Source organism: Amphiura filiformis, chromosome 4 (assembly GCF_039555335.1).
Source record: "Amphiura filiformis chromosome 4, Afil_fr2py, whole genome shotgun sequence".
Taxonomy (NCBI): domain Eukaryota; kingdom Metazoa; phylum Echinodermata; class Ophiuroidea; order Amphilepidida; family Amphiuridae; genus Amphiura; species Amphiura filiformis.
This window is the reverse complement of record NC_092631.1, coordinates 66,469,212-66,490,109: the sequence shown is the minus strand read 5'-3', so window position 1 is coordinate 66,490,109 and position 20,898 is coordinate 66,469,212. Positions and strand designations below refer to the sequence as shown.

At 37.9% G+C, this 20,898-nt stretch overlaps 1 protein-coding gene and 1 long non-coding RNA gene across 2 annotated transcripts; one reads left to right on the top strand and one right to left on the bottom strand.

Moving 5' to 3' along the window:
- Positions 1 to 1,847: 1,847 nt before the first annotated feature.
- Positions 1,848 to 5,878, bottom strand: LOC140149908 (uncharacterized). Its single transcript, XR_011858771.1, has 4 exons — positions 5,754 to 5,878; positions 4,656 to 4,717; positions 2,647 to 3,072; positions 1,848 to 2,257 (listed from the first exon to the last, which is right to left on the bottom strand). It is a non-coding gene; the product is annotated as an uncharacterized lncRNA (long non-coding RNA).
- A 1,428-nt stretch (positions 5,879 to 7,306) lies between these two features.
- Positions 7,307 to 19,837, top strand: LOC140151235 (methionine-R-sulfoxide reductase B1-A-like). Its single transcript, XM_072173503.1, has 4 exons — positions 7,307 to 7,477; positions 14,205 to 14,347; positions 15,849 to 15,963; positions 16,959 to 19,837. Exons 1-4 carry the CDS (start codon positions 7,423 to 7,425, stop codon positions 16,994 to 16,996), a joined length of 351 nt encoding a protein of 116 aa, XP_072029604.1. The 5' UTR covers positions 7,307 to 7,422; the 3' UTR covers positions 16,997 to 19,837.
- Positions 19,838 to 20,898: the final 1,061 nt, after the last annotated feature.

Genomic DNA, 20,898 nt, shown 5'->3' with positions numbered 1-20,898 from the left:
TTTTTTCACTTTTGAGAAATTGCCTTGGCGCCCTTCTCAAATTTTCAACAGTTGCCATATGCCCTCTTGAAATATTACAAACTGCCGTGCTGCCTTGCCTTTTGAGTGAAAATCCAAGGCAATTAACAACTTGCCCTAAAAAAGTTGCTGTGCCCCTTCAAATCCTTAATTCGAGCCCTGTCAATCAGACACAGATGCTTTAATTACCCCCCCAATATGATGACCTATGCTTTGCCACTGATTACTTCTATTTGATCATGGTGCGTAACATTTAACCTTGGTCCTTTTTGGCTCAAACACATAAAACTGGAATGAAAGCCCGCCCCCAAGTAGGTTAAATTATGCATCTCTTGACTGGAATTTTCAAATTTCGCAAGGTTGTCAACCAACCATACTACCATACATCAATAATCAGCAAAGAAAAAAATGGCAAACCATCTTCTCTGCAACTGAACTATGCGGAGTCTGATACCATTGTGTATATGATATTTACCCATCTTACATGTATTTCTATTCCTACTCAAATGCAACACTGAAATAAATTCAAGCAAAGCAAATGATTATGCTTTCAATTTATTATTCTTTTCATTTTTACACATACAAAGTCATGATTGTTAACATCATCTGCCAGTGATTGTGTTAAAAGTTACCAAATTTGCCTTCAATAATGTAAAGTAAATCTTCAGATACCATGTAAAGAGGTTTAATAAAATGTTATTTTTATATAGCATGGTTCTACTATTATAGACTAAGTCTTGAGATTGTAGTCTTCTTCTCTCATCTTTAATGTCCATTTGCATTTTCCCCATTTTTTTGGCAATAGCTTGTGTTCATGGTGATCATAATTCAAAATCTTCGTTTCATGAAGAACTAGCTCAGTTTGCTGATCGCAAGGCCATATATTGCCACATGACTGAGTTAGCTGGGAGTGTTTCAAAATACTTGCATTTCCCTGACAATAATAATATAAAATTGGATGGTTTGAACCCAATACGCAAATTTATTGGTCGAGCTATGAGTTTTAAAATATTGGACGAGATGAATATTTCAATATTTTTTAACTCATACTAGCGAGACCAATAAATTTTGTATTGGGTGAAAAAACATCCAATTTTATCATTATGTTTTCAGAATCTTTTTTGGTCAAAAACATGACTTTTGGTAAAAAATGTGATTTTTGGTAAAAAATGTGGTTTTTGGTCAAAATGTGATTTTTGGTCAAAAATGAGTTTTGGTCAAAAAATTGTGGAAAACAATTTTGGGGGGAACATTGAACCTATCCAACACAGTCCAAGTTTTGAGTCCAAGTGTTGATTATATTCGCCACTTGCACGGTTCCGCCATTATGCACTATATGCGGGGAGAGCCTCGAACTGGCAGCATCCATGAAAGGAAGAATTACGTAACCTTACACAGAATGTTATGACTGGTTCAATTCCCATTCATGTATGCTGCCAGTTCGAGGCTCTCCCCGCACATAGTGCATAATGGCGGAACCGTGCAAGTGGCGAATTGGACTCTTTAACTCTGTACAAAGTATAGGAAGGAAGATTATGAGAACATAATAGAAATAAATTGAGTGTATGGGCGAATGGGGTTAGTTGCACCTTTGAGTCAAAAGAGTTCAGTGTGGGGCACTAATTGGGGGATGGAGGACTACTTAGGTTAAATCATGATATGACTGCTCTTGTGTTTTTTAACCAAGAACAAATTTGTTTATTTCCCAGGGGGGTCACTCCCATTGTGGCATGTACACCATCCGCGATAATAAAAATGCGTAAAAAGGGTAGTTTTTCGTGGGTAGACACGATACGTGTGTATCGTGTTTAAGGTGTAAAAAAAAAAAAATGGAAAAAGGGTAGCAAAATTGCAATTGCTAATACGTGGAAATGAAATTTAGGGTATGAAATTTGATGCAAGGAACAAAATCCCTGTATATGTTTAGGGTGTGAAAACAGGCGTGTGATATCTGTTTAGGGTATCGTTTTAGCCAAGGGTTAAATCCTTGTTTAGGGTGCATTTCAAAAGTTGATTATCGCGGGAGGTGTACAGGCCACAATGGGAGTGACCCCCTGCAGGTTTATTCAACCAGTCAGTCCGGGCAGACGCAAGCTCGGGCCCTGATAGGGCCAGGCTCAAACAAAAGGCTCAACCCAAAGCCTAAAAGCTTACAAGCATGATGTTCTCAGCTGTCTATCCAATCTATCACTACAAGATTCCTATTTTGTCCATCTGCAGACTGGTACACACAAAGTACCTACCCCGGTCCCCGCACTCCGTGCATCCGCGGGTATTCATGCTTGTCGGTGAACTTTAAAAACACCCCCTTTTGCATCTCATTTCGCGAAGTTTTTAGGGTAAAACAGCCCTTTTTTAGCGATTTCGCAATTATTTGCCCTTCGACAATACCCCTATTTTCGCTAAAACGCGAACGATATATTAATATACCCTTTTCTGGCAGAAACGCGTAGGCTGCTCGATGAAAATACCTTTTTTTCAATTTCGCGAACACATGGTTTGAAAAAACAACCCTTTTTTTGTGTGTTTCGCGAATCGCGTTTCTTCATTTGAAAACACCCCCTATTTCGCGAAATTTTCGACAAGCATGAATACCCGGGGATGCACGGAGTGCGGGGACCGGGGTACCTACACAGTACCAATTATGCCACTGCACAGGATCCACCAGCAGTGGTACTGCACTGGTTCTAAACTGGTACTCACCTGGTACTGCACAGTACCAGCCAAGTACATGTACCTCCGACTACCTCAGCGATGGTGTACCTGTGCAGGCAGCCCAATATGAATCAGGTAGTGTAACTGAGCTTCATAATATTAATCCTAAAACACTTAATGTCATAGTCCACTGCTTAGATTTAATTGGAATGTAAAATCTAAAAGTTACTTGTCGATTGCTTGTTGCCACAAATGGCACTGTAGTACACCAGTACACAGACTCGCAGAGAGAATGTTTATTGCAACTTTTCGATCTCAAATATGGTTCCTGACTACCAGTTGCCTGAGTTATCAGTTTCCAGGGCTTGGTCAATCTTTTGCCTTACCACACACACCAACCTATAAATTTAAAAAGAAATATAATAAAATATTGTTTCACATCGAACAAGTTTTTACTGCAAATTGAAAATGATACGTGGGATACAATGATATTCTGGGAGACAAATTACTGCTGGTGGCAAACATTGGCAAAATGGTGCAAGTGGTTATGAAAATGTCACTGTTAGCGACAACATTTCAAATTCATTTCAAAGCAGTTTGAGGTACCGGTACTCATGCTTTCTTACATGTAGCTCCAACTTCCACTGACATTCTCCGCACAAAGGTGTGAGGTGTACACCACAGCCACAAGAGGGCACACAGAAAAAATAAATTATCAACAAATTCACAACTACTTTCCTCACATGAAGTTAAATTAAAGAAATCTTTATTTTTTACATCAGTGTAAATTTTGAGCACATTTGAAGGTGTAAGGTGACCAAAACTGTGACTGAAACTATAGTCTCTTCCCGGAGACTGGCTTAATCACAAATGAATGAGCAAGGGTTTGCCGTAATAAATACAATGTACATTTGCCTACCAAATCACAGTTTATACTAGTGCCGTACACTAAAATTCAGTGGCTAAAATACACTGTACATGGCAAATTCCTTTGCTGAAACTGCAGCCCATTCATGGTGGATGATCATGGAATTGTCTACATTAGGGACTGTTCACAAACACTTGTTGGGGGGCTGATTCAAAAGGGGGGCTCTTAAAAGTTTTGACCCTTCTAGGGGAGAGGGCTCTGAAAAATTGACCACAAATTTTCCCGGAAAATTGAGTATATGGGGTTGACCCATAATTTTCATGTCAAAAGGGGGCCCTGAAATTTTTGAGATCTGAAAAAGGGGGCCCGAAAAATTTTCACGATGAAATTTTTTTGCATCAGGGCCCCTAACAAGTGTTTGTGAACGGTTCCTTAATTTATTTTACTGTAGGATACATGTGTATATACGAGGGGGTATCCAAAAGTTTTTGACATCACCCAGAAGTGAAAGAGCTATATTGATGAAATTTTGTCAGTGTAATCACTGGTCCTTATGTACATTATGGTTCAAAAATGGTCTCATAAGTATGTTTACTTTCTTTCCAGGTGGCGCTAGATGGGCAGTAGGCGCATTACCTTTTCATGATAAGATCCTCCACTTTCTTGAGTTTCTTCACTGTGGCGCGCCATCCATAAGTGATGGACGCCCACTTCTTGGCTAATCTGTGAGGGACATGTGGCCAGTTTGGAAATTCCTTTTTCAAAAAGCAACAGTGCAATATGATGGGCAATCATCACCGTAGATAGCTTTCATTTCATCATAGATTTTATGAGCATTGTAGGCCTAACCCTTCAAATGCAGGAACCTTAATCACGCTTACGCTCCTCAATTTTCACCATCTTGCGGGTTATGCGCCTAGCTACTGCCCACCTAGTGCCATCTGGATAGAAAGTAAACTTATACTTATGAGAGCATTTCTGAACCATAATGTACATAAGGACCAGTGATTACACTGACATAATTTCATCAAAATAGCTCTTTCACTTCTGGGTGATGTCAAAAACTTTTGGATACCCCCTCGTACAATGTACATGTCATACATCATAGACTTACTTGCAAACTCATTTTGTGTGGCATGGTGGTGCAGTGCTCTAGCCTTCTCCTGTCTTTTTCTCCTAATGACATGAAGAAAGAAATGCAAATTTAGATATCAAAATTTGAGGAAAATTGAGGTACATAATACATTAGATGCATGCATAAACTCCTCTAGTTGATTAATTTCACAAAAGTGAGGTTGAGCTTTACCCAAGGAAAATCTAGTACTTGGACATAATAAAACAAGCAAACACAAACAGAGAAATATTGAAATTCCCAATGATTACACAGACAGTACAAGTACCCACACAGATTTGGTGCCCTAATTTGTATTTACGAACTACACTGTATTGGTAAGCACCGGTATTTTCCGCAAAAAGTTCAAATTAGCATTTTTTTAAATCAAATTACGCGGCGCAGAGTTGAATTCGTTAAAATTAAGTCCTATGAGCAGTGGCGTGCAGTGGACGCCTTACCCCGGGGCTGAAGAAAATTCAATTTTGCTCAGCAGCCCGAAAAGGTTGCCCCAAAATTAACACATTTTGATATATAGTACAATTTTTTCAAATTTTCCGCCCTTTTTCTTTACTAATTCTTTTTGCCGCCCCTTCTTCTTCCGCTGCCCCTTCGATTTGGCCACCCCTGCTTTGACTCCAGGGGCTGGCGCCTAAAGCCCCCAAAATATGCGCATGATGAGGGCGGTCGACTGCATATCCGTCAGTACACGCTTTCAATACGGAATAAATGCTAACCTCATCGTGACATCATCCAAGCAGCAAAGTTCATTTCCCATGGAAAAAGCATGTATTGACGGATATGTAGTTTACCATTCTGCTATGGTCTATTTTCTATACCGGTACTTTTTTCTGCATGGATTGTATTACAGATCACCATGGGTTCTTTCAATTTTGTGAAAACTTTTTTGGAAAATGAATACTTTAAAATGGGTATCTTGGAAAAATCTTAAAATTGTGACCAAACCTAAAATTCAAGCGATTATACCCAAAATATGTGAATGTTAGCGCTTCACATACATTGTACATATCTTTTTAGTTTGATTTTTTTACTTCAATTACCAAGAATGAAGATGTAAATACATGATGAATTAATGCATACCCTTTTCTTTCTTCCTTTGTGTGCTGCTTTGCTTGTAGCTCGATCTTCCCCGTCAAAAACAACTATGGGCGTAACATTTTGCCTAACCAACACATCTACTGCTTAGCAGAAATCATTGACATACCGGGTACCTGTAAGAACCATAATTGCATAAAAGTGACATAAAAATTGGTTGATATACAACTTGTCCCTATCCCAACCCACCCCTTGACCAGTGGCGTATCTGTGGCAGGGGTCACTCTGCACCCCCCCATGGCTTTGACCAGGAAGGAAAACCTGAAAAATTATGCTAAATCAGCCTATTTTACACCTCTGTCTGAGAAAATCTACCCTGTGACCGGGTAAATCTACCGCACACCAGGATTTTGCCCGCTCTGACAAGTGACCTCAATACACGGTACACCACTGCCCTTGACAATATAGTCTACCCGTCCCCTTGACAATATATATATAGTCAACTACCTTAGCTTTATTCCCTCCAGCAAGCAAGGGACAGGTTGGTTACTGGTCAGTGACGAGTTGCCTTCAAAAAATGTGGTACAGGTTGACGCAAGGACAGGTTGGCATAGGAACGGCTTGTCATGTATTCTTAAAAATTTACTTCATTAGGAATGTGACCAGGTAACATTAAAACCAATCAACGGTACAGGATGCTTTTTTGGTCACGCAGCTATAAAAAGACAATTTTCATGGTTTAGAATAGGAGATTAATGCAAAATAAGCCCTTAATCCTTTCCTTCATCACCGAATACAAGTCACACACTTAAAATAATTTCTTAATATATGAATAGTATTGTAAATAATTGTGGTTCTTGAGAAATATGTCAATTATGAAGATGTTGCGTTTCAACTCTTTTCACATCATAATTACAGAACCACAAGATCTAGATCCACAAAATTGTAACTGGATTCAGCACCACACCCGATTTAAAATGATCATAACAATTTCACTACATGTAGATGGTATACCATCTACATTACATAGCATTTAATAAGCTTAAGCTTAAAACTTACTTTCGTGGATCAATTCCAGGTTGTGCAGATGTGTACTTCGTTAATATTTATGTGTAGATCCATAAATTGATGCGTCAATGCCTGCACTTCACCGCCCAAATCCGCGGCAGAAACCCTGGCAGAAACTTTATTTTCTATATTCTTGAATTTTGGGAGTAAAGATTTAATTCCCATTGTCACGATTCGATTGTAACCGTGTGTTGAAGCTGGTCAACTCCGGGATTGTTATTTACGATCAGCTGATTGAAGATCACAGGCTGTTTTTAACGGCTGATATTGCTAATTGTTCAAAATGCGCATGCGCTAGACATGCGCATAAAACAAATCGTGTTCCCGTGGTGTTGCCGTCGGGATTGCCCTGGAATTGCCAGAGAAGTATGACCCACCCCCCCTGCCTTTGTCTATTATTCCTGGTCTGACTCGAAGTGAAAAAGGAGCGTTGATTTTGGTATGTAACAGAGTCTATCATGAGTTTAGTATGACGAGCTGTATTTATCCATGTCCGGATTTGCAAAAGATGATGATGTAATCGGAACCGGTGCAAAAATATAACACATAACAGGACCCTGCCGTTGGTCGATGACAGTACACTTCCTTGTTCTGGTTTCCAATTTCATGATTTTTTGATCAACAGTTCAAAGCTTAATTAGCAACGATGTCTTATTGCTCCTGGTTTTCTGGAGAAAAGTACAAGGACCATTTTGAAAGTGGTAAGCTTAAAAAAGTTATTTTATAAAAAAAAGGATGACAGTTCTGGAAATGGTGTACAATGTTCATTTTCCCGTCGTATATGTTGACAACTTCCTGGTTTTTATACTACATGTAGACTCGCTTGCCAGTCCTATATACGCCGTACCTATGTTTATTAAGGACTGACTTACACCCGAATGTCAATGAATGGGAAATACTAGTCGGGATTATGCACTTGATCAGTTTCTCACGCGTTTGAACGGGAATTGGATTGCGTACTTTTTCGATGTTTAGTGAGCAAATTTCTTCAATATTTTGAGAAAATTATGTCAAATTTTCTATTCTATATTGTTTGGTAATAATGTCTTTTGCCAATAGTATGTTTAAAGTTGTAATTTTGTGTTTTTGATCGCAAAGATCGGATATTTTCGTGCCCGCAAGGGTGCCGATTTCGGCAGAACTTGTACCCGTACCCGTACTCGAGTCCCAATTTCCGTACCCGTACCCATGGCCATGGCTCCGGACCCGCATACTGCACCGCACTCATGCCCTATTTTGTCTTCGGACCCGCACCCGCACTCATGGACTGGGACCCGCACCCGCACTCATGGACTGGGACCCGTACCAGACTCATGGCCCGGGACCCACTCTGCATCCAGCACTCATGGCCTGGGACCCGTACCCGTACTCATGGCCCATGACCCGTACCCGTGGACACGGGTACCATGGGTACGGGTACCATACAGTGCCTGCCTACATGTATGCATGTAAGAAAGTGAGAGTAGATCTACTCTCACTTCTCACAAGCCTGTTAACTCCACTCATGCACTGAGTCCTCTGATCATAGACATATAAATCGAAATAATAGGTTACATGGATGAGGTTGGGTGGGGAGCAACACATGCATGGATCCAGATAGCAAGAGCCCTAAATTGTAGCCTGGCCCAGGGCCCTGAAAGAGGTAAATCTAGTCCTGGCTACACAAAATGTACATGTATGCTACACACAGGGTAGATACCTACATTGTCATGATTGTGACAGCCTCCAGCCTATGCACACTCATGCCACTCATACATAAACTATATAGGGCCTACATGTAGCATTCACACTCTGACTGATACAGAAAAAAATAGCAAACTGGAACTAAAACATTTCAAGAAATTGTTGTTTGTGGTGAATTTCAAGTTATCATGTTTTGATATCATTATTATAGCATTATTTTATTCATCATTTTAATATTCCCCATCCAAATACACTCCCCTAACACAAGTGCACACATAAAAACTACATTTTCCCACCACATGTACTTGGGCAGTATGTGTGCATTTGAGTCAAATGATACAGAGTTCCTTTGCCATTTATGATTTATTGGAGCTTATACATGTAGGCAAAATATTAATAATTATCCAGATGTGCATAATTAATAATGATAATAATTATATTAAGCTAATGGATAATCTGGTGGATGTGTGCTGGGATGTGTGGATGTGCATGAAAGGCTTCACTAAATTTGAAATCCAGTTGATGTTTTGAGGTGAATGCTATATCACTGCTAAATGTATGTTGAAATTAGTATTGTACAGTCTGTGTGTCAATACACAGACATAGTTAACATGATTTTTGCATCCCAAAATATTTAAGCTAGTGTAACGGGACCGAGCGGTTAGGTCTGATGGTATTTGTGGCTGGCAAGTGGCTTTAAGGGGTGGGTTGGCCGGAGCCGGAATCAGGCGGTGCACTGGAGGAGCTATGCTGGACCACTAAGAACTGCACTGGAAACTTAGACTTTACTTTGCACTAGTACTTATTTATTACTACTATTTGTCACCAAACAAAGCACCACAACAAAGTTATTTCACGAACAACAGAGCTTGTACTCCCATGAATAACCAGTAGCTGTTTACTACTACACAACAGCACCACAACCGAGTTGCATCAGAAACCGAGCTGTTTCAGCACGAACACGATCAGCAAACAGCAAAATGCCAAGCAGCAATTTCAGAAACAACAGAATTGGTACATGTACAGATTCAGCAATCGAAACAACAGTCTAGAAACAGCAGAAACATACAGAGCTGTTAAAGATAAAAAGAAAGAAAGAAAGAAATGTCTTGATGTCTAATTGTCTTACTTGTCTTAATGTCTACACACAATATATAATATAACATTGCAACATGCATGAGTGACCTGAGTGACCCGGCTGAACAATCAGATACATAACTCCTATTTAGTAGTAACTCCCTTTGGAACTCCTTTTTGACAATAACTCTCCTTTTGATAACTCCTTTTTACAATAACTCTGACTTGACAATAACTCTCTTTTGACAATAACTCTCTTTTGACGATAACTCTCTTTAGTAACGACTGTCCAGCACAAGCACACTCGTGGTCATTATCGAACAATATACATTATTTTGTTGCAATATCACATTTTAAGAAAACATAAGATAATCAATTATTTTGAATACCTGCTAACGGTGCACTAAGTGAGAATGACAATGATATCTAATCCCTGGCTATCATTAGTCATCTCACACAAAAATAATAGAAATGAGCTAATTTTGGGTTCATGTGTGTATTTCCCCACAACATGATAGTTTATGACCAACTCGCCCCATAACTCCTCAAAGAAAATCAAAACTCGCTAACACATAACTCTCTTGGCATGTGAGAACTTTAGATGCTGCAATTTATGCAATTGACAAAATAGTGCACATAATATTAATAGCAAGGATTCATTCTTATAACATACAATTTTAACAAGGCATGCAAAGGTATTTTGTGTTACATGTATAATATATCAAAACATAATGGACGAGTTACCTTCTTTTGGAAAATATTAATACTAACTAGTGAAGGCCTACTGGGCTCACAAAATAAATAACGCTTTAATAACTTCCAAATAGAGGACCTACATATCTGGTTGAAAATAAAAGGAATAAATGATAACTCGTCTGAACTCGACTTATACCTCGACTTCAAAAACTCACATTTTAGACTGATATCTTTGGTGAAACAAGAAATCACAATATAAAAATGTACCTATGTATTTGGTCCTGAATTAGGTACACAGCAAAATCACAATATAAAAATGTACCTACGAATTTGGTCCTGAATTAGGTACACAGATTGGTAGCACACATTATTAAAAACACATATTTTAAATCTGACTCACTTTATGTGATCAGTTGTTGCACACATGATTATATATATAAAAAGCTGGTAACTTTATGTAACCAGACACACATTTAGCATATAAAATGGACGGGTCTCAATATAAAAAATATGACGATAGACACACATAATTATGATACACAATAAAATTCGCATAATCAGCACCATATAAATATATGACACTCGAGTAAGGTGCCACCTTAATTCCTAGCACACTGCTGTAGCACCACATGACTATAGGCCTATGCGTATATGTCAAACTAGGCCTTACTTTCAGAAAAAGCACCAATATTTCCTTTGCAACTCTTTGGTTCACATTCATCCTTAACTCGCTTCGTCTTTACACTACAAAAATAGACAAATGTTGTTCATTTACCACGTCCACCACCATGTTTATATCCAAACAATTGCAAATGGAATACGGTAATCCAAAATGTTATGATTTAAATACTGTCTCATTCACGCCAACCTACAACCCAATGAACAATAATATTCCTTCTTTGGTACACACATTTAAATCTGGATTATGACTACAGTTCGCTTGGATCGTATCATGAGCTATAATAAATAATGGCATTTCTGCTCAAACATGATGCCATTTTGCATAACTGACATTTATACGCCTACACACAAGTTCATGTAACATGATAAATGCATAATATGAAGACACAGCGCTATCACCTATTTACTTGAACTTCACATGACTGAAATGTAACATCATTGACATGAAACTGATTAATTTCTTTTAATCCGCAATTAACATTTATAAAGCATACATTTCTTTTGACAATTTTGGTCACCTGAATTGACATAACAACATACAGAAAAGTAATTAACTAATTAATTATGAATATCCAAATAATCCATGCCAAACAACATTTTGGTCTATTATTTTGGTACATGAGTCAAAATCACAACAATGGGCGAGCAATCACTTAATTAGGAGCATCTGACATAATATAAACAAAGTACAAACATTCAATCTATTTTATACATCCTACACAATGACCCAATGCTTTGTATGACAAACCGTATTTGTATGTGTGCAGCGCTTGGCATGTACCTTGCCCTATGACCTATTGCCTACGTGACAAATTGCAAAATATTAATTTCCAAAATATAGATGATCTAGAAAATGACCAATTTTACGGCCAAATGCACTCATGGTTTACTCTACTGAAGTTAACATCTAAACATCATGATAAATACACATTAGTAATGACCCTTGCACACAAATTAGCGCCTGACATAATGTCAACAAAGAGAATTTTGAGCCCAAACCCCCGGTTATCATCTCAAAAATACGCAATATTTGGCGTCAATGCTTTCTTCACACGCAATTCCCAATACCAGAATAGGTGCACAAAATCTATCAATTTCCATGATTTAACACACTAAACACACACGCCACCGAGCTCATCGGGTGCTATAAACCTTCCTTTACTTCAATTAATTAACCAAATTTATTATTACCTGAATCCCCAGCCCTGTTTGGCGATGAAATATCACAATCATCGGAGCTTCCACGTTGCAATTTTGTACGGCCTCAACACTCCCAGTAATGCATTGCGCGGATCACGAGACGGAAGCATAAGGTCGCGCACCACTAAATATAAATTTCGAATCCCGTTACACTAGATTCACTAAGACCATCAGCATCTCTTTTTGTACTTCCACAAAACCAGTTCTACAATTTTCTGTAAATGGAAGTACTTCTTAGCAAATAGAAATGTCTCAGCAACTCATGGCACACACAACAAATTAAAATGTTGTATATGGTTATAACAAAATTAATTTCTCTAATTCTGTTAGTGCGAAATGTAGTTTAATTCATTTTTTGTGGTATAAATGACATCAAAGTGTGTATTTACAGCAAGGTATAATAGCCAATAAATTAATGTCAATATCAATAACAATAGCTTTGTTTATACACATGTACCCATAATGGGACTCATACAAGTATTCTAGTCCCAATATCTGTACCCGTACCCATGGCCCGTACCCATACCCGTACTCGAGTCCCAATTTCCGTACCCGTACCCGTACTCATAGCTCCGGACCCGGACCCGTACCCGTACCCGCACCCTATTTTGGGTTCGGACCCGTACCCGTACCCGTACTCATGGCTTCGGACCCGGACCCGTACCCATGGCCTGGGACCCGTACCCGTACCCATGGTCTGAGACCCGTACCTGTACCCGTACTCATGGCTCGTACCCGTACCCATACTCATGACGGGTCCCAATACTACAAGTCTGCGGCAGGGTTCGCGCCAGAGCGCGTCTTCGCGTCCATGACGCTTTTTTTGAGCGCCGGACGCATTAATTTTGAAATTATCAAACCTTCTGCGTCCGACCGGACGCAATAAATTTCAATGTCAGTCTTCAGAATGCAAGAAAGATCCCTGAAATTCGCCAATTGATCATCAAACTAAATACAGTATTCTCCGTTATATGCAAATTATATTATGCAAATTACGTGAGTTCGTGGATCTCATACTCCAAAATTAATGCCAGACAACTATGACGTCATAGAAGTAGCAATGTTTATATGGGTGTATAGTTCAGTGGTGAGACAAAAATATCGTGTATCCTGCCCTGCGTGACAATCTTCCAAAATTACCGGTATACAAGATTTTCAGGATTTCATAGATTCCTCACATTATTTTAATGCTTCAGCTAGTAAATTTGTGAGTTTCCTCTACTCAAAAATGTAGAACTTCTTGATTACTGAAGGAAAATTTGTGTTAGAAAGGACACATGAATAATCAGCTTAAGAAGTTAGGGTGCCGAATTTTGAACCACATTCGGCCTGCAACACTGCAATTGCATAACGTTGCCTCTACCGGCGCAGATAGTAAAGTTTGACTGTTTCACATCATCTAGTAAATTCAGTCCTTCCAAATGACAAAATTACCCAGTAATAAGCTTAACAAATGTTACAATTTTCCATGCATGGGTGGCCATGTGGTAATTATTGTACATGTGTCAATCATATTTTACTTTCAATTAGACATATATTTTGTTAACTCAATCAAACAGTGTGTTATTAATAACACACTGTTAAAACAAAATTGATTAGATATTGTGCATTGGTGTGAATTTGGGTAAGAGGTGATTTTGGCCTCGAGTCATTACGGCTCATAACAACATATTAACATACCTTAACCCAAACCCACCAGGGGCCTTTTGGCGATGGGAAGGGAAAGAAGGAAGGAATAAAGAGAGAAAAGAAAGAAATAAGTTGTTTACTCTGGGTGGGATTCGAACCCGAGACCCTTCACATGCCAAGCAGATGGTCCATGACACTTTGCCATGGGTCTTGGGCTTCGCTGGCCAGCGAAACCGTGCCTATATATCACTTAAGGCGATTTCGTCATCACACCACGTGGGATGCATGCACAAACAGCGCATATATCAAGTAGTATTTTGTAGTACTCGGGTGGGTTAGGGGCAATACATGCCAGAGAAAGAAGGATGACTGTCTGTAAATAATTCTTCCCTAAATGCAATGATATTGTGTTGATGCTCATGTTCATCAAGTAGTATTCATTTTTTCCATCAATCTTTACAGGGGTCTATGTATGTTCCAAGTGTGAACATGAACTGTTTTCTAGCAGAACCAAGTACCAACATGCCTCACCATGGCCAGCCTTCACAGAAACTGTTCATAAGAATAGTGTCTCCAAGCGACCGGATGGATTAAATGCTCTCAAGGTATTGTTGCCATAGAAACATAATAGTAACAATCCCCTGCATTTAAATTTATAGGTACGGTACCGTATATGTAGGATTGTTCCAGCTTGGAACAATCCTACATATACGGTACCGGTCCTATAAATTTAAATGCACAGATTGATCACATCCAATACAGAAATTGTGGGGAATTTGGAAATATGGCTTCGGTTCACACACAATGTACCAGTATTAGAGTTTAACAGGCAAGGCCTAAATCCTAACCTACATGTAGGTTTTTGGATCAATGTTATGTACAGCCTGTCTCAAAAAAAATTGTGCAAGTGAAAATCGCCCTCTCTGGCAATTAGAAAATACCGTTGTGACATAATGCTTACATCAACGGCAAGGGCGTAGTCTTAGCTCGCAAATGCCGTTTGTTCTGTTCAATTTGCTTTTTTTAATCTCGAGATATGTTTAGTTAAAGACGAAAGGGTAAAATCACAATTGTGCCACTTTTACTAGGGAAGAGGGCTTTACATGTAACAGTGATAGCATCAAGTTTATCAAGAGTTCCGTCGTGAAATCAAAAGAATGCATCAATTACATAATACAAAATGTTTTTACTGTTTTATCATGATGCAGGAATGATGATTCTCTTTTTCCACTTAAAAGAGATTTTAAAAAAGATAAATAAATATTTCACATTCTGCTGTATAATTTAATACATGTGCATGTCAATGATTTTGTCATGGTAAATAATGTTCTCTTAGTCACTTAAGACCAGTAGCCCCCCTGACAAAAAATTAAAGAAAAAGTGCCCCTTTGACAAAAAATGAAAGAGAAAATCAGGAGGGAAAAGAAAAAGGGCAAGGAGCCGCTTTTCTAGCAAAATTCAGGGCCAAAATAGTGTAAAATACAAAATTTTGTAACAATAGTGCCCTTTTCAGCCGGATAATGGGCGAAAATAATGTAAAATACAAAACAGTGCACGCGTGCTGATGTTGATGCGTCTAATGCATGCGCCCTGAAAGGGGGAGTGCATTAGACGCATCAACATCAGCTATCATTGATTTACATGTACAGCTCTCTTCCCTAGTAAAAGTGGCACAATTGTGATTTTACCCTTTCCTTGTTAAATAAACAGATCTCGAAATTGGAACGAGCAAATTGAACAGAACAAACGGCATTTAAGACCTAAGACTACGCCCGTGACGTTGATTTAAGCATTATGCCACAATGATATTTTCTAATTGCCAAAGAGGGCGCTTTTCACTTGCACAATTTTTTTTGAGACAGGCTGTATGTACTGATACCCAGTGCATGAATTGTACTGGAATCAGTTTTCAGTACAAAAGCTAGATATGACAGGGTGCTTCTTTCTGGCAGAAACACTTTGGCTTGTCAAAAAACATGTAGTACATCCAAAATATCTATTATCTGGTCCATAATAACAGTTTGGTAAGGTGCTTCAATGCTACTTGCACTAAAATGCAAACTTGATCTAGCTCGACTCTTTTCAATTTTTTTTTTTTGTATATAGGTATCATGTGGAAAGTGTGGTAATGGACTTGGTCATGAGTTCATGAAGGATGGACCTGATGGCAAATCGCGCTTTTGAATATTCTCTTCATCCCTTAGATTTCAGTCTAAGGATGGTAAGTTCAAAATTATGGAGTGATTGCTGAATAGGGTGCAACTCTACTAGTCTTATTACAAGACTGCTCTACCCCAACCCTAAACCCTAACCCTAAACTCTGTAAACGAGGACTGGACTCAAGTCTAGCAAGTTGCACCCTATTCGGTAATTGTGCCAAAATTATTTTGTGAGATTTTCAAAATTAGAAGCAGTCCTATTTGTAAAGCTGCTCTGTCTACATGTATCCAACCATACACAGCAAATTTAAAGGGAATCCATGCAGACATGTGTATAGGGGGAAGCTATTTTTTCCAGTTGGAACTATTATCCTATACCATATTCAAGCTATTTTTTACAAAAAAAACTAACTATAAAAGCCACAAAACACAAGCAATCAACCAACCTGACAAAAGGATTTCAAGCCACCAGTTGAAAGCAACAGCTGTTATTGTTAGCATGGAGAACTCAATACAACTAGAGCTGAACCGAAATTACTTTTGTGCACCCAATCCGATAACAATATTGAAATGTAATTGGATCTGCCTAATTTGTATATTAATGTTATTTATAAATGATCATTTAACTTCTCAATTAATAGGATCCAATGTTGTATTTGCATGAAGCAGGCTTTTTAAAAACTATTGGGTACCAATCATTCTGATACAGCCTGTATTTTAGAAAGGTTCAACGGAATACAACTTATATAACATTATTGAAATGTAAAATTTTACAGCAACTTGTCCTGGTCAGCTCATGTTGAACCAGTATTATATGTTTGTGTACCTGGGGGTTTGTAAAACATTTTCTTTCATTCCACACCATTGTAATGTTGTCAAAATTCCTGCATGGAAGGCAGTGCTTGTGTTTTACCCTCAATAAAGATAGATTACTTTCTATCTATCAGTATCTATAAAATGTAGTAGGCTCACTGTCTGATAAGGCTGCCTATAAGAAAATTGGGAACTGATTTCAGTGATCATGTTTTGATTACGCTTTCTCTTGTTATGTTCACAGTCACAAATGGGAATGGAGTAACCAATGGAACAAAGTAAGTGACTTATGTGACTTGCTTCACCTTTTGCTAGAAGCTTTGGAATGAAATTCTTAAACATCTTCAACATCGCTGTCATCATCATGAAATGAAGACAACTACAAAAACATAGAAATGAGTCAACTTCGAAACAAGACAGGTACTCTACTGTGTATGTGTGTGTGTGTCAATTTATACAAGATTCTCAACGATTAGTATCAGGTAATTTGGTATATTCTACATGTAAGTGAACTGCAAAAATAAAAATAGAGCTTTGTTTGTACTGGCTCTGTAAGTGTACAGATATATCAACCCACCAGAGTTAAATTTAAGTAGTGTATCGGGGGGGGGGGGTGCATTATGAATCTTGTTTTTAGCCTGGTAAACACCTTGATTTTGAGCTAAAATTGCAAATTGGCTCAGTAAAATCAAAACTGTTTCCATGTGTAATTGTGGCCGATAAAGCTGTGTCAAAATTATGCCCACCGAGAAATTATTTATATTTGCCGCCAAAATCAAGTGACCCCTGATACGCTACTGTAACATTTGCCTATACACAATTCTTATACAAGATAATTTTATCAATGGTACTGCAATTTTATATTGTATTGACGATGAACAGCTATGCTTAAAAAGAAATGTTCAATCCCACCAACTTCTTTGATATTGGCTTGTTTAAATGGGGGTAATAGAATAGATTTGTAAACAAGTTTACAATGTGCCTTACGTAAATTCACCCACCTTGATTTTTTACAGATATATAAATTATAATAACCAGAGTGAATCGCAACTCTTCCTAATTTATATCAGTCGTCTTTCTGCAGGCCATCTGAAAATGTCAAGTACAATGTCTGTCTCGTCTCAAGTTGAGAGTAACGCCATGTTGGATTTAGCAGTGGCAGATTCTAATCACATGTGCTAACTTATTCACACGGGGCGTATACACATGCGCAGAAGGGTGATTTGTCTGTACACTGGAGACGTATGCATCCACTGATTCAAATCTGCCACTGCGAAATCAATACGGTGTTACTCTCAAGTCTCAACTTGAAACGAGGCACACTATAGTTCTAGCTACAGCTCTGTCAAGACATCATAATTGGAATTTTTTTGCATCACAGTCCAGCAGCTAGAAGACACTGGACTGTAGCAGAGATGGGTCTCTCTGACTGTAACAGAGATGGTTTCTGTGATATGCAAGCAAAAATGCAAGTTGCGAAAATAATATTGGTATTGTTACGATAACATTGATAGGTACTTGTCATTTTGAGATACACCTGTTTATATGTGTGTTATTCTTCACATAGATTTTACGAGGGGTATTCAACCTGCAGGTAATATATATGTTACCATGGTTATAGCATATGGTCTGTCAAGTGTATGCTAAGCCTTCATGTGTAAAGCAGCAATGTAAGCAATGTATCACTAAAGAAATTTAGTAACAATGCAGGTTAAGAATAAAAGAAACTGTTTCTTACAGTTAGACAGTTGCTCAACTTGAAGACTTGAGAGAGAAGCAATTTTGCCCTTCAGGCTATTCCAGTTGAAATCCACAAACCCCTGTGGAAGAATTTGGAAAACATCTTCCACAGGGGGAATATGAATTTCAAGTGGAATGAACACAGTAAACAGCTCCGTTTTAATTTCATACACCCTCTGAGAAAGATTTAACCTGAATCGTCCACAGAGGGAGTGTGAGTTTCAAATAGCGTTGACAAATGCGCTGCATTTGAAATTCATACTCCCCCTGCAGAAGATATTTCAAACATCTTCTACAGGGGTAGTATGGATTTTAATTGGAATTTAAATACTCGTCTAATTGTATCATTTATAAAACGAGTTTAAGATGGTATTCCTGTGTGGTTTGTCACAACTTTTGCTCCAATTGGTTACTTGCAGGTTGTATGCTCTTTATAGATCAAATCTTTAATTTGATGACATTTTGTTATCATAATTAACAATATATCTTACAATACAACAATACAGTGTGAACATTTAAAGCGTACCAACTCCAGTATTGCTCCCACCACAATTTGCTTCCCAGGTCTAGCTATAGAAAATGTAGACAAGGATTTTATTGAACGTCCATTAAAGTACAGCTTCTAAATATCTAAGCTCAATCCTCTTCATTCTTACCATACTGCTGTATGGCTAAAATACATGTTTTCTTGTAACCAATCAGCAGGTGTACTCGACTCATAGGGTTAAGCATTGCTAGACCTGGGATGGAATGACCTGAGTATGCCTTGACAATTTGGTGTGTGATCATACCATTATACAAACTATAGTATTTTAATTCAACTTAACTATAAGTGCCTTTATAAAATTAATTACATCTGTATAATTTGTAAGCAATTACCTGTATATATATACTATGTATGGTACATCAAAGTGTGTAGAGTTCAGATGCAAAAACCAACATCTCCATTTTTCTCAAATTTGAGATACAGGTACATAAATGGCCAAATATAAAGAAAACACAATAGACAATATGTCTTTCAAAGGTCAAAAAAATTACCTTTGGAATTTTTGAAGGAGGTTTCAAGTTAAAGCTAGCATTATAGGACCGATGTTGGTGGCCTGAACTCAAAAGTTTGAAAATGGTGTTTATCTGGTGTTGCATCTGAACTCTTTGTATCTTCTACATATACTTCATCCCAACAATACCAGTTGTCGATGATCTGAGTTACCATAATATCTTGTGGTTATTCTGATCTCTATATAGTGTCTGCTGTATATCCTCTAATAAACACCCCTCCAGCCTTTTTGAAAAATTGAAACAAACAATTTCTATGCTATGCTATCTTGTGTAGGTAAGCTTACCACTGTCCATACACGATCTGTAATGGCACTGTTAATGGCAAAAATTGTGATGGAAGTCATTGATCATGTGTTCATAGTTCGTCATTTCAGGTGATTTTTAATCTATGATTTCCCCAGGAATTATCATTGAAATAATGATGTCTAAAACACACCCTTTTCAAATATTTCCCCGGGAATTATCATTGAAATAATGATGTCTAAAACACACCCCTTTTCAAAAATTTTACACACCAGGGGCGTTTGTTTATTAGAGCATATATGGTAGCAATTTTAAGCCTAATCCCTTCAGCCCTACTGACTGTTCTTACCTATCTGATTGGCTCAATACATTATATATTCCTTTTTTTAACCAATCAAAATAGTTCTTCGAGACTTGCTTTAAGGAATCTGTATTAAGCAAATACCTACATCGAAATATCTTCCACATTATTACCTCAAACAATTTAATCAGGCGTATTCTACAGGTAAATATTTCAAAGTGAGTTGTGCAGTAAAACCTCTTCTGGAGAGGTTTCCACCATACATAGAATTTCCCTGTTGTGAAAATTCTCATTTCTTCTTTTTCTCATCCAATTTTAAAGATTTGAGTTCCTTAGTTTCTAGCTGTTTCTATGGTGATATGTTGCCATGGTATTTGGATAGCTAATCAATGACGTGTGACAGATAAACTCCACAAAATGGAGGTCTGTGACATTGATGTGTACATGCTGTACCTAACCAACATGTCATTGTTGAGTTTACAAAAAAATATAATATATTTCAAATTTGTATGCCACAAAAAAGGTGCAGGTTCTAAAAATATAGAGCTTAAGTATATTTTACAACAACTATTATTGTAAATTATTGTAAAACTTGATTGGTAACAAAAAATGTTAGAAAAATATTAAGAAATTAATTGATGGGAAGGCTTGGGCTGACACAACAAAACTGTACTTTCATCCATACATAATTATGTGTAAAATAGTAGCAACAGACACACCTAGAAGCTAATTTGATATGACATAAACTTGACATTGGAAATTGAAAAAACAACTAATGTAAAAAACTAAGTGCAAACAACAAAAGGGTGTGTCCCATGGCCAAACTTCAATGTTCACATTT